The 23225-nt window shown below is 34.0% G+C and overlaps 2 protein-coding genes across 3 annotated transcripts in view; one reads left to right on the forward strand and one right to left on the reverse strand.

The window, feature by feature from the left end:
* Positions 1–288: 288 nt before the first annotated feature.
* Positions 289–7332, reverse strand: FPGT (fucose-1-phosphate guanylyltransferase). 2 transcript variants are annotated; one of them, XM_045897410.3, is made up of 4 exons: positions 7173–7331; positions 5397–5564; positions 4145–4237; positions 289–2106 (listed from the first exon to the last, which is right to left on the reverse strand). In XM_045897410.3, the coding sequence occupies exons 1-4, from the start codon at positions 7252–7254 to the stop codon at positions 650–652; spliced, it is 1800 nt and encodes a 599-aa protein (XP_045753366.1). In that variant the 5' UTR covers positions 7255–7331; the 3' UTR covers positions 289–649. The 2 variants fall into 2 exon arrangements, with proteins under 2 accessions (XP_045753366.1, XP_045753367.1); XM_045897411.3 differs by having other exon boundaries at positions 776–1289; positions 7173–7332.
* Positions 7333–7406: 74 nt separating this feature from the next.
* LRRIQ3 (leucine rich repeats and IQ motif containing 3) overlaps positions 7407–23225 on the forward strand; it is a 192351-nt gene continuing 176532 nt past the window's right edge. The window contains exon 1 of the mRNA XM_064588976.1: positions 7407–7569. The gene's annotated coding sequence lies outside the window, so the exon portion shown is untranslated. The remainder of the gene's footprint in view (positions 7570–23225) is intronic.

A 23225-nucleotide genomic window follows, 5' to 3' on the forward strand; every position in this document is an offset into this window, starting at 1 on the left:
CCGTAGTATGCTGTTTTTATCAGTTCATCAGAATAGGACTACTATGCTCAAAGAGAGAACTGCCAATAAACACTTAGAATAGTACTGAAACCAAAGCCCAAAAAGAAGATGGAAAAACTCTAAAGGTATGTTTAGAAAATTATTCAAAACTACTACAGTACTGGGGCGCCTGGGTGGCTCAGTCGTTAAGCGTCTGCCTTCGGCTCAGGTCATGGTCCCAGGGTCCTGGGATCGAGCCCCGCATCGGGCTCCCTGCTCCGCGGGAAGCCTGCTTCTCCCTCTCCCACTCCCCCTGCTTGTGTTCCCTCTCTCGCTGTGTCTCTCTTTGTCAAATAAATAAAATCTTAAAAAAAAAAAAAAAACTACTATAGTACTATATGAACACAGCAGTGCTCCACAAATCCATCTTTAATAAAAAAGAAAATTAAAATAGTGCTAAACATCAAAAAAAATCCCTTTTCTGAGCTCACAGCCTTGAAATATTCTTTCACCAAAATGGATGATTTGTATTTTTGTGTTATTAATATTATGCTACAACAATTATGTTAACATAATTTTCATTGATTCACTTCAAAGAAACAAATAAAAATCTATAGAAATTCTTCTTTTTGTAGTCTTGCTCAATCAAGAATGGCAAGGTGTAGGATATTTAAGATGTCTCTAAATCAGACTGTTTTGCATTTAAAGTAATTTCTAGAAAAATTTGCTCCCTGTAAGTTATCATGTCTTCTACATCTTTGTAGACAAGCATTTCTTCAATGGACAACAGTTTATAGTTATTCAGGCTGAATGCTGATTTGTTCTGTATAGCATTTAACATTTTTAGGGATATTGTAACTGAATCACTCAAAGAAGAACAAACTGGGAAAATACGAGCATTCCACAAACTCAAACATGTCTTGTTTCCAGAGAACAGTTCCTCTGTAACTTGCAGATTCCAAATATCTAAGCATGACAGGAAACAGACTCCAAAGAATTGAAGTAACTTTATATCTGACAATGTTTTAACGTTCTTTTTCAAGTTGTCTTGCACTCCAAATGCCATAGTTGAATACTTTAAGAGTCCATTCATCTTCAAGCTTAAGGAACACACAAAAGAATATGCAGGCAGGACAGCTGTTGCTATGATATGACAACCACTAATAATGCAGTTTTCCCCAACTGAAACATCGGGCCCCAATCTGGAATACTCCACAACTGAGCCAGTTGCCACAGAACATCTTGAATCCAGTATACTTTGAATGATACAGGATGTATTACCAGAGCATTCTGGTACTGCAGAAAAGATGCTAAAAGCTATGGACTGTAAGCCAAGCTCTGACTTCAAACTGCTATCTGAAGTAAAATGAAACAAATATTCTTCAGTTGTTCCAATGTGATAAAATTTGGAGTTATTAAGAACAACAACATTTAATGAGGTTCCTTTAAGAAGATGAAATATTCTCTGCCTAATGTCTATCAAGTCTGCCTCTTCTTTAGTGACATTTGATGTGTTTCTGGTGTACTCCACAGTTGCTCCAGGTCCCAAAGCTTGCAGAAAGTCTCCATAGGCATCTATTTCACAGTTCAATGTGCCTATTTTCTCAAAAAAAGCAAGTAACTTTTTTGCTGACTTATGATCCATATAAAACAAGCTGTCTGTGTAGACATACTCAGAGTCTAACTTAAGACAGGGAGTGTCACCCCTAGCAAAGTCCTGTTGAGAAATATTTCCAGGTCTATATACAGCATCAAATTGATGCATCTTTTCTATGCTGGGCTTATGAAGGAAACGATGGCAAGACCTGTATTCAAGGTCTCTATATTCTAAACCATTAAAAGGTTCTAAGACAAATACTCCATGTGTGGTACCAACAGTCAAACTCGAAGGATGAGCTAAAGCAGTAAAGCCAGGTTTGTCAAATCTAATAAACTCACATTCTCCAATACTATAAAGTTCAATATCATCTGCACAGGTAACCAGAATCCCAGGATTCATATGTGAGGGGAAATCAATGTACATGGCTAGTTTTAATTCCAACATCTGATAAATGGGGTTACCAAAAGGTAATGCAGTGAAAATTTTGCCCAGAGCACTTGCATTTGGAAGGCGTTGGCTGTAACCACCTATATAAAATTAAACAAAATAACTGTTTTAAAATGTTTATAAGTCTCTAAGATTTTAAAAACCCAGGGGCATCAGTCACAATGCAAAATATCTCTAAAGATATTTAATATATATAATACAGTACTGTAAAACTCAGGAAAAAATAGTAAATTCCAGGTTACAAATTCAAGAGCAATTCTCCTGTAGTGATTTGATATAATGCAACGTTAGATTAGGAAAGAATTCTATTATATTTTAGAGGCTGTGAATTGTTTTGAATCAATTGTACAACCAGTAAAAAGAACCACGGGCTAAAAAATGATCTTATATCTATATTTTAAACAATAAATGGAAATTGCAACAATGTTTTAAATCCTACATTAAGAATCCACTTCATAGTAAGGAAAAAAGTCACAAAAAACTAAAATACCAATTCCAAAATATAATTATTAAACAGTAATTTCCAGATGCAGTGTTTTTCCTCAAATTATTACATACACTCAAAGGAAGTAACGGTGCATTTACTAAAAAGCGTTTTAAAATTTATACTTGTTTTTAATTTAAACAGGCTTTTTCCCTCTGAGTCTTAAGACTTTTTAAAAATTCCTTGAAAAGCATGTTCTCTTAAGTACATTAAATAGTTTACATCATTGGGCGCCTGGGTGGCTCAGTTGGTTAAGCGACTGCCTTCGGCTCAGGTCATGATCCTGGAGTCCCTGGATCGAGTCCCGCATCGGGCTCCCTGCTCAGCAGGGAGTCTGCTTCTCCCTCTGACCCTCCCCCCTCTCATGCTCTCTCTCTCTATCTCATTCTCTCTCTCAAATAAATAAAATCTTTAAAAAAAAATAGTTTATATCATTTTTATGTAACTAATTATATTGAAAAGCAGCATTAGATAGTAGAAAGAGTCAGACAAAAACAGGTTCAAACTCTGGTTCACCACTTTTCAGTTGTTTATCTTTGGATTTACTCCAAATTAGCAAATGTAGAATACTTGCTTTATTGTGTTTTATGTAAAGCACCTGTACACAGTATGTTGTTCAACAAATGAGAGCTAGTACTTTCTACTTTTTTCCTTTTTCAAAGACTAGCCAACACTTAAGTGTAGCATTGTAAGAATTACCTTTTTTTAACTATGTATTTTCGTAGTGTCTAACTTAGTTTTTACTAAATTGGTAATAAATAATATTGGTTTTGGAATGAGCTATAAATTTGAATTTTTCTACTTTTTTAGAGTTAGTCTTAAAATCAGAACTTGGATGCTTTACTTGATACCGTCTTTATAAAGAATCATTGTTCTGTATATAAATCATAAGAAATAAAAAGTGCCTTGGAAGCCATGTAGATGAGTGGCTCTAAAACACCTGTCCCTGAACTAGTGCCAGTCCATAATAACATTTTTATCAGCTCCAGTACATACAGAAAAATAACAGAGGTTTGCATATAACCCAAATTTTCATCCAACTACGTTTACTGAATTAAGAAAACTACCCTTCATTCTGAGATTATTTCTTTCCCACTTTTCTGCTTTAAAATGTCCTCCTCTAATTTTCCCTCTTACATACTTTCTCGTTCTCTCCATGTTTTGTCACCACCCTTTCTTTTGTTTTTAAACTCTTTTAAGGATTGTAAACTTTTGTCACTAATAATCAAATAAAAATTCATGGTAGAAGGTTTTTGGCAAAAGTCTGGGAATCCCAGTGCTAAGTCAGCCTCTCCCCTACAATAATAATCCCTTTTCAAGCATTATCAAGAAATATTCATTATTTTGATGAGTTCTATTTTAGGAAAATAATTTTCTATATACATACTAAAAACAATATCCATGAAAAGTTGATGATGTATGTGATCTATAATTTTAAAGATACATTTGTGAAAAAACATGCTGCTTACAACTTTCAAATATCAAGAAAAGCATGAAATATTTGTTTTCAAAGCAGAGTAACTTCAAAGACAAAAATTAAAAAAAGGAGAAGGAAGTATTTGCAAGGTAGAAAAAAGTCCCTAAGGTATCAAAGGTAAAATGTAAATTAGTGAAAAGAAAATGTATAACTTTACCAGAATGAATTAATAGGATGGTAAAAGAATTCCATTTATCTCCATATAGCTTTTCTAAACATCGAAGGGCACAAAGTGTGGATCCTCCATTTCCTTAAAAATAAAAGTTAAAAAACACAATTAATTTCATAGAAACCTACTGAAAATTGGTAATTACGGTAAAATTAGGTGTTATTAACTTTGAAGACAGGGCCTTTGGCTACAATTAACTAGGCAGAGGGCAAAGGTATGGGCAAAAGAATCACATTAAACACACGTTCCATAGCATTTAAATAAATAAACAATTAGCAATGAAACCCAGAGATCAGCACTTGGTAATCAATGATGAGCATTATAATTTCCTGAAAATAATAATAAAGAAGTGATAAATTAGACAATTTGCAACACAAGAAGACAGTACGTATACACATTCATTTGGAATTACAAACTGAAAAACCCATTAAAATAATTCTCTCACATGACAAAACCAAATATTTGAGTTAGATTTAAAAAGATCTTAAATATAACTACACTTACCAGTTACCTTGGGCAAGTTATTTAACTCTCTGTGCCTCAGATTCTCATCTATATGATAGGAATCATAAAAGTACTGACTGTACCATTATGAGGATTAAAACACAGGTTAATTAGATCAATGCCAATGTCAGATATAGATACCCTGTATGGTATCAAGGGGCTTCAGCTTTAAGTATCACATAGAATGTGGCCCCCAGAAAAATAGCATGTATTTTTATTTGCAATGGAAGGTCAAAGGCAAAGTTGACTTAAACTGGGTTTTTAAAGTACATATCTATGATACTCAGGCCATTAGATTGTGCTCTTTTGTCTTCTGCATTGTGGTTCCAAGAAGCCAAGTTTATGTGTGTGTGTGTGTATGTATTTTTTTTTTTTTTTTTTTTTGCTGATTTGCAATCTTCGTGTAAATTTGAACTATGGAGCTGGGAGGGTCCTTAAGAGCCCTACCGATGAAGTCCAAAAGAATATTCACCATCTAAGTAAATTTGTTAAAATTAATAAAATTATTTTAAATAACATTCTGCAAGTTTTTCATGGTAAGCACAATGTGTAAGAACAGAATGTTATGCCTTTTATCGTTCTTAAAGAAATTGTAAATTTACATTAAATTTTTAAAGTTTGGAAAGACTATCGAAAGAAAGATACAGAGCTCATAAATTGTGAGCCATAGGAAAGCTTTTCTTCAGTGATCGTTATGCCAGAACCTATGATTTAAATCTGACCATATAGAGAGTACCAATTTTGGCTCCAGCAGGATCAACAAAAACATGATATTGAACTCCAAGGGGTAGCTCCTTTTTTTTCAGCTTTTCTGACAGCTGTTGCTTATAAGCAAGTTCCTGTTTTTCATCAGCTGCTGTTATTGCAACAATGTCCCAGAATTCTCCAGCTGCCACAGGTTTGCCTACGGAAAAAAGCAGGGAAATAAGTATCAGAACTCTCTAGCTGTTACAGGTTTACCTATTTGGAAAGAAAAAAAAAAAAAAAAGATTATCTTCCTAAATCTATCTTCTCAGAATTAGGGGATAATTAGTGCCTAGCTAGTATAATTCAAACTAGTTCTATTGAAGATTGTTCACAAATTTTGCATTTTTTCCTCTTTTAGATTACTTGTTCCTTTTATGGTTTACAGTTCATTTATTCACATATTCTGAAAGTTGTTACGTTTCTTAAGAGAAGTACTTTTGCCTTGTTAAAATTTACCTTGATTCTTAAATAACAAGAGACAAAAAGAGTATGAATCTTCAGCTGTGAAAATCAATTTTTATATATCAGGACCCACTTAGTGTTTGTTGGCTAAGTTCAATTCAACCCAAAGATCCATTCCTACAATGTTGCTGTTTTTTCAATTTAGGTACTTTATTTTTTATTACCTTAAGATAAGCCATGCATGGGTTAGCCTGGTGATGGGTATTAAAGAGGGCACATATTGAACGGAGCACTGGGTATTATAAGCAAACAATGAATTACGGGAGCACTGGGTGTTATATGCAAACAATGAATTATGGAACACTACATCAAAAACTAATGATGTAATGTATGGGGATTAACATAACATAATAAAATTAAAAAAAAAATAAAGACAAGCTGAACTCAAAAAAAAAAAAAAAAAAAAAAAAAAAGATGAGCCATGCAAGTTTACAAAGGCTTTGAAGTATGATCTAAAATTCTGGGTAACAGAAAAGGTCCCAACTCCTTGATGAACTCATTAAAACAAACAAACAAAACACCACCAACAAAAAAACCAGACTGAGTTTTTGGTAGACGTTGAAAACTCTTCTTTATTGGTAAACAAGATGAATAAGGATTCTTATTAATTAACAAACAGGATTTGTCAAAATCTAATAGTCCTGAACATCTTACTGTCTTCCAAGTATTATTTCCTGTATTTTTAATGCAGTAACTTCATCAAAAATATGACTAATTTTATTAGATAATTGTACAAGGAATGACAAATGGCAGTCTTTAATTTTTTTTTTGATACAAACTACCCCTTTTAAATTTTAACCTATAATTCCTTCATGTCTTGTTTTTTACTCAGTCTGCATTCACAGTATGGAACAAATTGGTGAAGTAGTAAGGGGATTGTAGAAGGCTAAAATCAGGTATGTATTGGTCAAAGCACTTAGATCATTTAGATTAATTTTAAATAACTATTGTTAATGAGCTAACCAAATGCTTAACTTGGATTTATAGCTTCACTAGTCAGATTAATACTTTTTTCCTTCTTCCTTCCCTCTTATAATAATTATTATTTCCTTCTCTCTTATTTTAAACATATATATGTTACTAGGAATAAAGTCAAAGAAATAAAGTAACAACATAACGTAAAGAAGGACAGTGACAGAACAACAACAAAAAAAAATCAAGAGGAGTATTAACTACGGCAGGGCCTGTGTCCTAAACCCGAAGGTGAGAAGCAGACAGGAAGGGACAGTCCAGCAAATTTCCCGGAACGCAAAGCACCGTCCCTGTCCACTGCCGGGGATAGCTGGGGTGCCCTTTTTGCTACCTCTCAGCTCTGAAAACCTCCGCAATTTTCGCTGGGTGGCTTCTCGCAGAGCTACGCCTAAGGGTGCAACTGCAGCAGCCATAGCAACACCGTCCCCCAAACCAGCAACAGGCCTTCCACGTATCCGCCGCCGAGCACAGCACGCATGCGCCCCCGAATGTAACCCGTTCCTGGGTCCTGTTTCGCCTCTGTCCCTCCCTTTACGTGCGTCACCCACGTAACCACGCCCCCGAAGCTCCGGCCTGCCGGGAGAAAACCTTGCGGAACTGAGTCCGGAGTCTGGCCTCGTTTCCCTAGCAACCGACTCCGGAGCAGATGAACAGCTAGCGATTTGTCGGACTGTGCCGGGTGTGGGCCGTTTGTTCCTAACGCAAGGCCTTGTAGACCCGTTGACCCGGTGAGTGGTTCGGGTTCGGCGATAAAATTGCTAGAACTGACCCGCTAAGAAGACGAAACTACAACTTAGCTTCCAGCTTTCTCTCGAAAGGTGGTTCGTCCTTTCTAACTCGCGGTTTGTTTCAGCCAGGAGCAGTTCCCAAAGACCTCTTGCCAGTTAATTCCTCCCCCAGGGTCGTCCCCTGAAGACATCTGCTCCAAGCCTAGGTCCAGATATATAGTCTGAACATTCAAAATCTGTATTCTCTTCAGGAACCTTAGGTTTGTGGCTTCTTTGCCCTTGCAGTTCTTAGTAAGTGAGCCTCTCCACCCCTCAGTTTTGAGTTCACTTCAGAGGATTTTGTAAATTGTATATAATTCAGTCTGTGACTAGTCCCTTAACATTTGTGGTATTGGGTTTATTCACTGGCATTCTTTTATATGTGCAGACTGATCAAACACTTTAAATAACATTACTGGGAATAGGTCAGACCTATTAGGTGTATTTTTGGTAGGTATCTATGAGTATTTCTCTTGTAAAGCACAAGTTTATAATGAGTTTTACAGATTAATCTGTTCATCTTTACATATGTTCTGAATCAGAATAATGACTTAGTGAAGGTCTCACAATCAGTAGTAGAGAAGACTTAAGCACTATTTTTCAATCCCAAACCCACAAATCATCTACCACACCGTGCATTTTGATTTATTTTAGGTACCTGTCTTCATCAAACTCTTCATCAGAGCCATAGGCAGGCATTCAGGGCTCTAAAATGCAAGTTCTTCCCATGAACTTATTATTTTTGTTTGTTTGTTTTTTTACTAAAGACTTGGCTCTGCATTTAATTCTGTATTTAAAGAGAAATCATTTGGGTAAAAAGGGAGATTAGTTTTTCATAGTTTCATCATTTAAAAGTTTTTTGTTGTTGTTAAAAACAAAACATTAAGAACACTTAGAAGATACAGAAAGCTTGAGTGAGGTGAGAGCAAAAGGGAGTGAGCAATACAGGTCAGAGAGGTGACAAAGGCTAAAGAAGGGATTTTGGCTTTTTGTCCTAAGTGAAACAAAGCCATTGCAGAGTTTTGATGTGACTTGCCTTGTGTCTAAAAAGATCGCTCAGAAATGTGCAAGTAGACTGTAGTGGAGGGTGGGGCAAGGATAGAGTTGGTGGAGACTTGGCCATGATAGTAACAGTCGGGATGCTGAGAAATTGACTAGATTCTGGACATACTTTTAAAGGCACAGTCAATACAATTTTGCTAATGGTATGACTATGGAATGTTAGAGAATGAGAGAAATCAAGATTGACCCCCTGAAGGATAGAATGGCCATCAATTGAGATGGGAAAGGCAATGGATGGGGAATGTTGGTAGTAGAGAGAGTCCACAATTTTGGTTTGGGACATGTGGAATATATGGATGTATACAGATGTGTGTGTATGCACTACAAATGTAATGGAAGTTTGTGTGTGTGTATGTGTCTGTAGGCATTATACATATGAGTCCAGAGTTCATGAGTGAGATCTGGGCTAGAGAGATAACTTTAGGAATCCTCAGCATACAGATGGAGTTATTTTTATTTTATTTTATTTTATTTTTGAAAGTTTTTATTTTAATTCCAGTTGGTTATCATATAGTGTAATATTAGATTCTGGTGTACATAAATGTAGTGATTCAACACTTCGTAGAATACCTGGTGCTCATAACAAGTGCACTCCTTAATCCCCACCACCTATTTAGCCCATCCCCCACCCACCTCCCCTCTGGTAACCATCAGTGTGTTCTCTATAGCTAAAAGTCTGTTTCTTGGTTTGCCTCTCTGTTCCTCCCCAACCCCCCCAATTTGCTCATTTGTTTTGTTTCTTAAATTCTACGTATGAGTGAAGTCATATGATAGTTGTCATTCTCTGACTGCCTTATTTCGCTTAGCATTATACTCTAGCTCTCTCCACACCATTTCATTCTTTTTTTATGGCTGGGTAATATTCCATTGTGTGTACAAAATCTTCCCCACCCCCTCAGATCTAGGATTAGGATTTGGTTTAGGACCAGAATAATGGTTAGGGTTAGGGTTGGGGTTAGGGACGGTGCAAGTGTATGTGCCTACTATGCTGTGGTTCAGAGACCTCTCCAGAGGGATAACTTTAGGTTTAGAGTTATGGCTAGGGGTTAGATGGGGTTAATTTTAAACTACAAAACTAGATGAGATCCTAGGGGAAGAAAGGTTAATAAAGCTTATAAGCTCAAAAATTGTGCATACTAACAAGGTAAGCAATGAAAAAGTGACCAAATAAAGTTTTGGATAGTGATAAGAACAGTGAAGGGACTAAAACAGAGTGATGTAATAGACTCTATTATATAGAGTATTAAATACAGCATTTCTTGGACCTGGGAAGGATTGCCATAGAAATTGATATTATTTTTTTCTGATATGATTATTCATATAAAATGTGCTGGAAGTAAATATACCACATTATCAGCTATGGTTTTTGTTCTTCCCTCTTTTCTGTTCTTCTCAAATGTTCATTAATATTAATTTTTAAGTAAAAATGAAAAAATATTGAATACTATGTGAGTGGAAGTAAATTTCCTTGGAAGTTGATTGTAGGGGGTAAAAAAGTCTAGGGATTTAAGTTTATGTTTAATATAATCATTTGCTGAATAGTTATAAGCTACAGTAACCAGAATAAAATATACCAACACAGCTAAGTAGTAAAATCATTAATTCTGTATAAGTAAAACATGATGGAAATGATGTATTTAATCATGGATTCCACATTTCAAAAGGAACATCAGACAAACTGAACTATAATAAATTGAAAAATGATATTCTGTAGAGGCATTTGGGCTTTTTTTTCTGTGGGTGGAGAGTAGAGAGTATCTGAAGAAGTTCCATAAAGAAGAGTGAGATAGATTTTTAAAAGAACTTTACAGAGGCGTAATTTATATACAATTAACTTAACCTGTTGTAAGTGAACAATTTAATGATTTTTAGTAAGTTTATTGAGTTGTTCAACCACTACCCCAATAAGATGCGTGTGTTTGTTTATAGTTAATGACAGGTTGCTTTTATTACTATGGATATAACCATGACTGTTGTGTGGAAGTTGTAGAGAAGCACATTAAATTTGTTTCCAAACATTTTTTTTTCCTTCTTCACAGGAAGACAATGAAGCCAAATGAAGAGGGTCCTAGAGCATGGATTATGATGCTCATGGTGCTAGGGCTCTGATCTTTTCCATTTCTTTTGCTTTCTCTCTCTGTTCAACTACTGTTCCTCCTCCTACTCTTTCTGACATGTAGTGTAAGCAAAAACATCTTTTTATTGTTCCCTTCATTTGAATTTGTTTATTCAACTAGCTTGTTCTCAGCTTATTTCTTTAATATATTTTTTTTTCCTTGTTGAAGGAACCCTCACTCTTCTCACCCTTCTGGAGAGCTAAGGACAACTTTTTCCCTCTAACTTCTATTTGATGTCCTCCCTTAGTATTTTTTAAGACTTTATTATTTAGAGTAGTTTTAGGGTCACAGCAAAATTAGAAGAAAGTACAGAGATTTCCAGTATATCCCCACATATACCCACATATGTATAGCCTACCTCATCAATATCCCCTGCCAAAGTGGTACACTGGTTATGGTTGATGAACCTACATTGACACTTCATAATCACCCAAAGTCCATAGTTTACCTTACATTTCATTCTTGGTGTTGTATATTCAATGAGTTTGGACAAAGTAAGATGACATGTATCACTTGTTAATAATATTGAGAATTTCACTGCCTAAAAATTTTCTGTGTTCTGCCTGTTCATTCACCCCATGAACTCTGCAACCACTAATCTTTTTACTATCTCCGTATTTCTGTTTTTTCTATTATGTCATATAGTTAGAATCCTTCACTATGTAGCCTTTTCAGATTGGTCTCTTTGACTTAGTAATATGCATTTAAAGTATACCATGTCTTTTCATAGCTTGATAACCTATTTCTTTTTAGTGGAGTAATAGTCCATTGTCTGAATATGCCACACTTTATCCAGTCACCTACTGAAGGACATCTTGGGTGCTCCCAAATTTTGACAATTATGAGTAAAGTTGTTATGAACATCCATGTGCAGGTTTTTCTGTAGAAATAAGTATTCAACTCCTTTGGATAAATACCAACAAGTGCAATTACTGGATCTGATGATAAGGTATATTTAGTTTTATAAGATACAGCCAAACCATCTTCCAAACTTGCTGTACTATTTTGCATTCCTACCAGCAACGAATGATAGTTTCTTTTGTTCCTCGTCCTTGCCACAGTTGGTAGTGTCCATGTTCAGGATTTTGGTCATTCTAATAGGTGTGTAATGATACCTGATTGTTGTTTTAATATGCCACCTTTATGTCTTCTTTGGTGAAGTTTCTGTTAAGGTCTTTGGCCCATGTTTTAATCTGGTTGTTCATTTCCATATTGTTCCATAGTTTTAAGTGTTCTTTGTATATTTTGGATAAAAGTCTTTTTTCAGATTTGTCTTTTGTAAATATTTTCTCCGAGTCTGTGGCTTGTTTTCTCATTCATTTGACATTACTTTTGCAAATTATATGTCTTTAATTTTAATGAAGTATAGGTTATAAAATATTTCTTTCATGGGTTATGACTTTTTTGTTATTATACCTAAGGTCACCTAGATTTTCTTCTAGGAGTTTTAAAGTTTTGTGTTTTAATTTGGATCATTGATCCACTTTGAATTAATTTTTCTGAAGGTGTAAAGTGTATGTCTAGATTCATGTTTTTTTTGTTTGTTTTTGCCTGTGGATGTCCAATTTTTTCAGCACCATTTGTTGAAAGTATTTTATTGTGTTCTTTGTCAAAGATCAGTTGACTATATTTCTATTTATGGACTCTATCCTGTTCCAGTGATCTGTCTGTTGTTTTGATAATGCTACACAGTCTTGACAACTATAGCTTTATAGTAAGTCTAAAAGTCTGGTAGTTTCATGCCTCCAACTTTGTTCTTCTTCAATAGTGTGTTAGATATTGTGGGTTTTTTCCTCTTTTATCAACTTTAAAATCAATTTGTTGATAGTGATAAAATAATTTGCTGAGATTTTGAATGAGATTGCACTGAATTTATTATAGAGCAAGTTTGGAGGAACTGACATCTTGATACTGAGTCTTCCTATCCAGGCTATCAATGCACATGAAGTCTCTCTCCATTTATTTAGTTCTTTGATTTTGCTCATCAGCGGTTTGTTGTTTTCCTTCTATAGATCTTGTACATATTTTGTTACATTTATACCTAAATATTTCATTTTGGGAGGTGCTAATGTAAACACTATTGTGTTTTTAGCTTGTTCATTGCTGGTATATAGGAAAATGTTTGGCTTTTGTGTATGAACCTTGTGTCTGCAACCTGTTATAATCACTTATTTGTTCCAGGGTTTAGTGGGGGTTTTTTGTTTGTTTTGTTTTTTATTGATTCTTTTGGATTTTCTTTTTTTAAATATTTCATTTATTTATTTGAGGAGAAAGTGAGAGAGAGAATGAGCATGAGTGGGGTGGGGTAGGGACAGAGGAAGAGGGAGAAGCCGACTCTCCCCTGAGTAGGGAGCTGGGCTTTGATACTAGGATCCTGAGATCATGACCTGAGCCTAAGGCAGATGCTTAACCGACTGAGCCACTCAGGTGCCCTCTTTTGGATTTTCTATGTAGATGATCATGCCATCTGTGAACAAACACAGTTTTATTTCCTCCTTCCCAATCTGTATATATTTTTAAATTTCCTTGCCCTGTTTTATTGAAATAGCTAAGACTTTCAGTAGGATGTTAAAAAGCAGTGATGAGCTGGGTCATCCTTGCGTTGGACCTGATCTTAGTGGGGAAGCTTCTAATTTCTTACCATTAAGTGTGATGTTAGCTACAGAATTTTTTTTTTTTTTATTATAAGCATATTTTTTTTCCATTTTTTTATTCTTATGTTAATCCCCATACATTACAACATTAGTTTTAGATGAAGTGTTCCATGATTCATTGTTTGTGCATAACACCCAGTGCTCCATGCAGAATGTGCCCTCCTCAATACCCACCACCAGGCTAACCCATCCTCCCACCCCCCTCCCCTCTAGAACCCTGTTTGTTTTTCAGAGTCCATCGTCTCTCATGGTTCGTCTACCCCTCCTATTTCCCCCGCTTCATTCTTCCCCTCCCGCTACCTTCTTCTTCTTCTTCTTCTTTTTTTTTTCCTTAACATATATTGCATTATTTGTTTCAGAGGTACAGATCTGAGATTCAACAGTCTTGCACAATTCACAGCGCTTACCAGAGCACATACCCTCCCCAGTGTCTATCACCCAGTCCCCCCATCCCTCCCACCCCAACCCCCACTCCAACAACACTCAGTTTGTTTCCTGCGATTAAGAATTCCTCATATCAGTGAGATCATATTTTTATAGATACTTTTATCAAGTTGAAGTTCTCTATTCGTAGATTACTGAGAATTTTTGTCATGAATAGAGTTGGATTTGATCAAATGAATTTTCTGTATCTGTTGAAATGATCATGTGATTTTTCTTTTTTTTAGCCTGTTAATGTGATGGATTACACTAATTGGTTTGTGAATGTTGAACCAGACTTGCATACCTGGGAAAAATCCCACTTGGTAGATTCTTTTTATCCATTGTTGGATTCAATTTACTAAATTTTTTTTTCAGGATTTTTGCATCTGTTTTCAGGAGAAACATTGGTCTGTTCTTTTCCTTTCTTGTAATGTCTTTGGCCATAGTGTTAGGATAAAGCTGGCCTCATAGAATGAGTTAGGTTTTGCTTCTACAAAGCAAATCCCCTGAAAGGGATTGTAGGGAATTGGTATAATTTCTCCTGTAAGTTTTGGTAGCATTCCTCAGTGAACTCATATGGGTCTGGTGCTTTCTATTTTGAAAGGTTATTAGTTATTGACTCAATTTCTTTATAAATATCTGTCTATTCAGATTGTCTATTGGTTCTTGTGTGAATCTTGGCAGATTGTGTCTTTCAAGGAATTCGTCCATTTCCTCTAGGATATCAAACTTTTGTGCATGGAACTGTTCATAGTATTTCTTTATTATATTTCTAAAGTCCATGGGACTATAGTATTGTCCTCTCTTTAATTTCTGATATTAATAATTTGTGTTCTCTCTCTTTTCTTTGCCTGGCTAGCGGTTTATCAATATTGATCTTTCCAAAGAACCGGCTTTTGGTTTTATGGATTTTCTGTATTGATTTTCTGTTTTCAGTTTCATTGATTTCTCCTGTAATTTTTATTATTTCTTTACTTATGCTTACTTTGGATTTGATTTGCTCTTTTTTTTTCTAGTTTCCTAGGGTGGAGGTTTAGATTATTGCTTTTAGATTTTTCTTCTTTTATAATATATGCACTCAATGCTGTAAATTTCCCTCTAAGCACTGCTTTTGCTACATCCCACAAATTTTGATAAGTTGTATTTTTATTTTCACTTAGTTTAAAATATTTTTAAATTTCTCTTGAGATCTTTGGCCCATGTGTTACTTAGAAATGTGTTGTTTAATATCCACATATTTGGGGGTATTCTAGCTATCTTTGTTATTGATGTGTAGTTTAATTCTGTTGTAATCCAGGGCAGACGTTATATAATTTCTGTTCTTTTAAATCTGTTAAGTTGTATTTTAGGCCCAGAATGTGGCCTATCTTGGTAAATATTTATATGAGCTTTTGATGAATATACATTCAGTGGTTGTTGGATAAAGTAGTCTGTAGATGTCAATTATATCCTGTTGATTAATGGTGGTGTTGTGTTTAACTATGTTCTTACTGATTTTCTGTCTGTTAGATCTGTTCATTTTCTGATAGTGGGGTTGAAGTCTCCAACTGTGATAGTGGATTCATCTGTTTCTTGCAATTCTATCAATTTTGCTTCACTTCCCTTAGGTGCATAAACTTTATCAGTTGGTATGTTTTTTTGGAGAAATGACCCTATTCTTATTATGTAATGCCATTTTTTTTTTTTTTTTTTTGACAGGGAAAGAAAGAGAAAGAGTGAGCCCAAGTAGAGGGTAGTGGGAGAGGGAGAAGCAGGCTCCTTCATGCACAGGGAGCCTGATGTGGGGCTCCATACCAGGACCCTGGGATCAGGACCTGAGCTGAAGGCAGATGTTTAACCAACTGAGCCACCAGGTGTCCCTGTTATGCCATTCTTTATCCTGATAACTTCTCTTGCTTTGGACTGCTCTGTTTAAAGTTAATATAGCTACTCCTGCTTTCTTTTGATTGGTGTCTGCATGGTATATCTTTCTCTATCACTTTATATGTCTTTACCTTTAAAGTGGGTTTCTTGTGGACAACATATAATTGGATTTTTTTTTTTTTAAGATTTTTTTATTTATTTGCAAGAGAGAGAATGAGAGACAGAGAGCATGAGAGGGAGGAGGGTCAGAGGGAGAAGCAGACTCCCTGCCGAGCAGGGAGCCCGATGCGGGACTCGATCCCGGGACTCCAGGATCATGACCTGAGCCGAAGGCAGTCGCTTAACCAACTGAGCCACCTGGGCGCCCTAATTGGATTTTTTTTTAATATCATCTGATAATCTCTCTTAATTGGTTCATTTGGACCTTGACATTCATAATGATTATTGATATATTTGGATTAATATTTGCGATATCCATTGTTGTTTTGTATTTGTTGCCATTATTCTTTGTTTTTATTGTCTGTCTTTCACTCTTTTTATGTCTTTTGTGGTTTTAAACGAACATTGTATATAATTCCATTTTCTTTCCTTTCATAGCATTTTTTTTTTTTTAAATTTTACTTATTTATTTGACAGAGAAAGACACACAGAGAGAGGGAACACAAGCAGGGGGAGTGGGAGAGCGAGAAGCAGGCTTCCCGCCAAGCAGGGAGCCCAATGCGGGACTGGATCCCAGGACCCTGGGATCATGACCTGAGCAGAAGGTGGACGCTTAATGACTGAGCCACCCAGGCACCCTTCCTTTCATAGCATATTGGTTATGGTTCTTATTTTACCATTTTTAGTTGGTTGCTCAAAAGTTTGCAATACACATTTATAACTAATTCAGTTCCATTTTCAAATAACACTCTACCCCTTCCCAGGTAGTGTAAGTATAATTAGAAAATTAGAAAATTTTATTATAATTATAATAAAATTATAATTAGAGAATAAACCTAATTCTTTTTTTCTCTTATGTATTTGGTGCTTTAATTTCACTTACATGTAAACATTCATGTATGTATGACATATGCATAAACTTAGATAATTGCTTATATCATTTGCTATTACTATTTTGACAAACTTTTATGTGTTAGATCAATTAAGAATAAGAAAAATTAAAAAATTTTATTTTATGTACACTATTTCTTTCCCAATGATCTTCCTTGCTTTCTATAGATCTGAGTTTCTGAACTATATTATATTCCTTTTCTCTAAAGAACTTCTTTTAACATTTCTTGTAAGGTAGGTCTACTGGCAACAAATTTCCTCAATGTTTGTCTATGAAAGTGTTTCTCCTTCATTTTGAAAGATAATTTCACAGGGTACAGAATTCTAGGTTGGTGGGTTTTCCTTTTTCTCTCTTTAATATTTAAAACTTTAAATATTTTATTCCATTCTCTTCTTGCTTACATGATTTCTTAAGAGGTGTTGATTTCTATGCAGATATTTTTCTAGATTTTTTAAATTAGCTTTTATTGTTTTATATCCATCTTCTGGCTCATCACCCTTTAGTTTTTTCAAGCTTATAGTTTTACAGTCGACAAGCATGGAATAAAATTAAAGTTGAAAACTGGTGTTTTCACAAAAGCTTTTTAAAAATTTTTGAACAGGAATATACAGCCTTCTAAATTTTAAAACGCAAATACATGAAAAGGACAGAAATTAAGATGTCTTGATTACAAGTGCATCTTTGATTCATTGTTCCAAATGACTTTTTATGTTATATGAAATATGTGGACTATACCATCAAAATGTAATGTTTTAAGGAATCAGTGTTTTTTTATCTAAACTTACAAACCAACTAGATTCCATTTTCATTTGCCAGGAGATATATAATATTCTAATTGTTTATTAGAACTCTTCTCCTTAATTTTTAAAGTGCATTTTATGTGTGATGTAAAATCATGGTAAGTCTTCATCAAAACAGTATTGACTCAATGAATTATTTGACCAAATAAAAAGTATTTCTTAAAAAAATAATTGCAGTGTTTATGATGGGCTTAAATATACCGCAGATATTCTAAACTAAAAGTAGTTTGCAACCACAATAGATATAAAATATTCCTAGTTATATTTCCTACAGTTAGATTTTTGAAAAATAAACCTTTATTTTCCCCTTTTTTCATGATTTTATTTAATTTGCAGAATCTTAGCAAAGTTTGTGGTAATTCTGGAGTCTAGTGTCCAGAATTCAACCTACGTAATAATGCCATAACTAATACTTACAAAATAAGTTACTATAACATAGATCACCAAACCAAATATTAAATTTTAATATACTCTTTACTTAAAATAATAATGTATTTGTATACCTATCATCTAAAATTCCAGTGACTGAGTGTGATGCCCAGAGGTCAATGACACAGCAAAACATTTTTTTGAAAATATCTTAAAAATATTTGTTAAATATCCATTTGAAAAGGAATTAAACATACAGAACGTTTACTTTTCAATATTTAATTTAGATATTCATTAATTATAACCTCATTTAGTTACCCTTCATGTGTTTGCCACTGATTTTTTTAAATGAAAAAAGTTGAGAATAAAGATGAGACTTATAGTTGATGTACATTATAGTTTATAAAGACATGGTTTTTATAGTGTGATTAAAAATAAATTATAATTTTAAAATCACTACTTTAGTCGATACAAACTAGGTTTACTGACAATGATATTGATTTCTTTTGAACTACAGGACTTCTTTGAAGTTGCAGTTGGAGTCCTGATGCTTTATGTAATGTGTTGCTATACTTAAATTTGCCTTTTGAACATTATATTATTATTTGAACTTGATGATATACACATTTATATGTGTATTTTACAAAGTAATTGTAAAATTATCAAAAATCTAAAAGGAACAAAAGTGCCTGGATTCCTCATTGTCATATTTAAAATTGGCAGTACTTGGTACACGGGCTTTTAAGTATGTATACTGAAAACCAATTGCAGTGGTTTTCAGGTTCCCTTGGTGGTGTAATCATCTGGCCCCATAGCTGCAGAGATAAGATTCAAGAGGTAGACTAATGGGGCCTGATAATTTGTGTTATTCTAGTTATACTGGTGTGCAATAAAGAATAAGAAATAAAATTAAATATTGCATGAGAATCTTCAAACTGGGCTACGTAACAGACTATTTAATTGAATAGTTCGAATAACTGAAAAATACCTTGCATTCTGAATGTAGAATGCTAGTTCTTAAAAAAATGGAAATATAGTGTAGTACATTTAATCTTATAACTTACTATATATTAATCTTTCCTTTGGATAGCAATAACTTGATCTCATATAATAGTGTTCTACCCTAGAATGTTTTTTAATATTAAGGTTGTTTATATGTTGGCAAATAAATACTATCAATGGAAATGAATATTGATGCAATAGAGAACACAAATATAAATGATCCTACTTTAATATGAGAAAGACTGATTTTAAGATTATTTTAAAATTCATATCACCAACTAAAAAATATCAGTTGAGAATGGCTTAAAAATTAAACTCTATAACACAGATTGGGGCACCTGGGTGGCTCAGTCCTTAAGTGTCTGCCTTCGGCTCAGGTCATGATCCTGGGGTCCTGGGATCAAGCCTAGCATAGGGCTCCCTGCTCCGCGGGAGCCTGCTTCTCCCTCTCCCACTCCCCCTGCTTGTGTTCCCCCTCTTTCTGTGTCTCTCTCTCTCAAATAAATAAATAAAATCTTTTTAAAAAACCAACAAAGATCAGTTAATAGAAACCAAAAATATGTTTGCAGGCACCGGGGATGAGATTCAGTATTTAAGCATTTCATTAACTCTGAATGACCTAGCAGATAAGGAAGAAATATATTTTGTAGGAACCACAGAGTTTTTGGAGACACTTTTTTCCCCTCTCACTTAAGACCTGAAAAACAAGTAAAGAGTTGGTTGTTTTTCATTGTAAAAGACCCTTCATATGATCTGGTTAAAGTTAACATTTATAGAATTTCTAGATATTTATAGAGAGTTATGGGATGAGATAATGACAAAATTCTCCCATCCCCAAATATTTGAGAATATAATCAAGGATTATAATAATTTTTTATAAATGTACTTACTGAAAATATATTTATTACTGATTTATTTTTCTTCTGCCTACTTTGGATTTGATTTGCTCTTCTTGATTTAGTTTCCCAAGATGGAAACTTAAATTATTGATTTTATATCTTCTTTTCTAATATGTGAATTTAATGCTGTAGATTAAGCACTGCTTTCACTGCAACCCACAAATTTTGATAAGGTGCATTTTCATTTAGCTTAAAATATTTTTAAATTTATCTTTGAGCCATATGTTATTTAGAAATACATTGTTTAATCTCCCTGTATTTTGATACTTTCCAGCTATCTTTCTTTTATTGATATCTAGTTTAATTCCACTGTGTTCTGAGACAGACATTGTATGCTTTCTGTTCTTTTAAATTTGTTAAGGTATGTTTTATGGCCGAGATTATGTTCTATCTTGGCAAATATTCCATGTAAATTTGAGAAGAATGTATAATCTTCTGTTGTTGGATGAAGTAGTAGTGTCAATTATCCAGTTGACGAATGGTATTGTGGACTTAAACTATGTCCTTACTGATTTTCTGCCTGCTGGATCTATCTATTTCTGATAGAGGGATGTTGAAGTTTCTAAATCCAATAGTGGATTCATCCATGTCTCCTTTTCATTTCTTTCAGTTTTGCCTCAGGTGTTAATGCTGTTTTTAGACACATGCACAATAAGGATTGTTATGTCTTCTTATAGAATTGTCTCTTTATCATTTTGTAATACCCCACTTTATGCCTGATAATTTTCCTTGCTTTGAAATCTGCTCTGTCTGAACTATTAAGGCTTCTCTAGCTTTCTTTTGATTAGTGTTAGCACGGTATATCTTTCTCCATTACTTAACTTTTTTTTTTTTTTTACCTTCTTTAATGTGTGCCACAGAAGAATGAATATTTTTAATTGAAAATTAATTCATGTACCATAAAACTCACCCCTTTAAACTGTACAATTCAGTGAAAATATTTTTTTTTAGTGAAAAATATTTCTAAACAAAAACAATGACTTAGTTATTTATCAACAGCTTTTCATGTTGTTAACTATTCTACAATATCAGTTTTAATGCTTTCATAGTATTCTATTGACTATATTAAATAGTTAATTACACTGTTTAAGATATTAAGGATTTTCTGGTATTAAGTGATATCTATATACACTTTTTTTCATATCCATCATTTTTATTATACTTTTTAATTGGGGTATAATTGACATAATATCATATTTGCTCCAGATATACAACATAATGATTAGTATTTGTATATATTGTGAAATGATCAGCACAGTAAGTCTAGTTAACATCCCTCACCATGTGTAGTTACAAAAATTATTTTTCATGTGATGAGAACTTTTAAGATGTACTCTCTAGCAACTCTCAAATATGCAATACAATATTATTAACCAAAGGCATCAGGCTGTGCATTACCTCCTCATGACCTATTTATTTTATAACTGAAAATTGGTACTGTTTGACTCCTTGTCCTCTTTTGCCAACCCCTACCCCTGCCTCTCTGTATCACCAATCTGTTTGTATCTATGAGCTTGATTTTTTTTGTTGTTTTGTTTTTGTCTTCGAATTCCACATATGAGTGAGATCATTCAGCATTTGTCTTTCTTTGTCTGATTTATTTCACTTGGTGTAATGCCCTCAGGGTCCATCTATGTTGTTGCAAATAGCAGGATTTCATTCTTTCTTATGGCTGAATAATGTTCCATTTTATGTATATACCACATTTTCTTTATCCATTTATCTGTCAGTGGACACTTAGACTGCTTACATGTCTTGGCTATTGTAAATGATGCTAGAATGAATATGAGGGGTACATACATTTTTTTGAGTCAGTATTTTCCTTGTCTTCAGATAAATATTGAGAAGTAGATTGTTGTATCATATGGTAGTTTTATTTTTATTTTTCTGAGGAACCTCCATACTGTTTTCCACAGTGATTGTACCAATTTACATTCCCATTAACAGTGCATAAGGGTTCCCTTTCCTCCACATCCTTGCAAACACTTGTTATTTCCTGCCCTTTGGACAGTGGCCATTCTAGCAGGTGTGACGTGATATCTCATTGTGTTTTTTTTTTTTTGAAACAGTTTATTGAAATTTATTGTGAAATGTTGTGGCTGTCTACACTGGCTAATTCTTAAGAAGAAACTCATTTCAGAAATTCCTGGATTCAGCCTATTCTGATTCATTGTGGGTTTGATTTGTATTTCTTTGATGATTATTGATAGCATCTCTTCATGTACCATATTGGCCATCTGGATGACTTCTTTAGGAAATGTCTATTCAGATTCACTGCCTGTTTTTTAATTGGATTTTATTTTGGTATTGAGTTTATGAGTTCTTTATATATTTTGGATATTATCCCCTTATTACATATATGATTTGCAAATATTTTCTTCCATTCAGTAGCTTGTATTTTCTTTAGTTTGATGTATTTTTACCTGATGTATTTTTGCTTTTGTGTCCTTTGCTTTTTGTGTCAAAACCAAAAATCACCACCAAGGCTCTTGTAAAGAGTGTATCTTCTATGTTTTCTTTTAGGAGTTTTAGGTTTTAAATTCAAGTCTTTAATCTATTTTGAGTTAATTTTTGTGTATACTATAAGATAGTGGTCCAGTTTTATTCTTTTGCATGTTGCTGTCCAGTTTTCCCAACACAATTTATTGAGGAAACTTTCCTTTCCCTGTTGTATATTCTTGGCTCTTATGTTATAAATCAATTGACCATCTATGTGTGGGTTTATTTCTGGTCTCTCTATTCTGTTGCATTTAACTACATTTTTTTATGCCAATGCCATACTGTTTGATTACTATAGCTTTGTAATGCAGTTTTAAATTAAGGAGCATAATGCCTCCAGCTTTGTTCTTTCTCAAGATTGCTTTGGCTATTTAGGGTTTTTGTGGTTTTATACAAATTTAGGATTTTTTGTTATATTTATGTAAAAAATGCCATTGAAAATTAGCTAGGAATTGCACTGCATATGTAGATTGCTTTGGGTAGTATGGGAATTTAACAATGTTAATTCCATTTCATGAGCATGGAATAGCTTTCCATTTATTTGTTTCTTCAATTTAATTAATTAATTAATTAATTAATTTCAGTGTATGGGTCTTTTCCTTCCATTGCTAAATTATTCCTAGGTATTTTATTCTTTTTGACACAATTGTAAATAAGACTGTTTTATTAAATTCTCTTTCTGATAGTTGATTATTAGTGTAGAGGAACACAACAGATTTTTTTTGGTTTTGTTTCCAGCAACTATACTGAATTCCTTTATTCAGAGAGTTTTTTGTGTGTGTGTGTGGGGGGGTCTCTAGGGTTTTCTGTATATAGTATGTTATCTGCAAATAGTGACAGATTTACTTCTTCTTTCCAATTCAGATGCTTTTTATTTC

Source organism: Mirounga angustirostris, unplaced genomic scaffold (assembly GCF_029215605.1).
Source record: "Mirounga angustirostris isolate CCGP_5_RB_7025 unplaced genomic scaffold, mMirAng1.0.hap1 SCAF_4, whole genome shotgun sequence".
NCBI lineage: Eukaryota > Metazoa > Chordata > Mammalia > Carnivora > Phocidae > Mirounga > Mirounga angustirostris.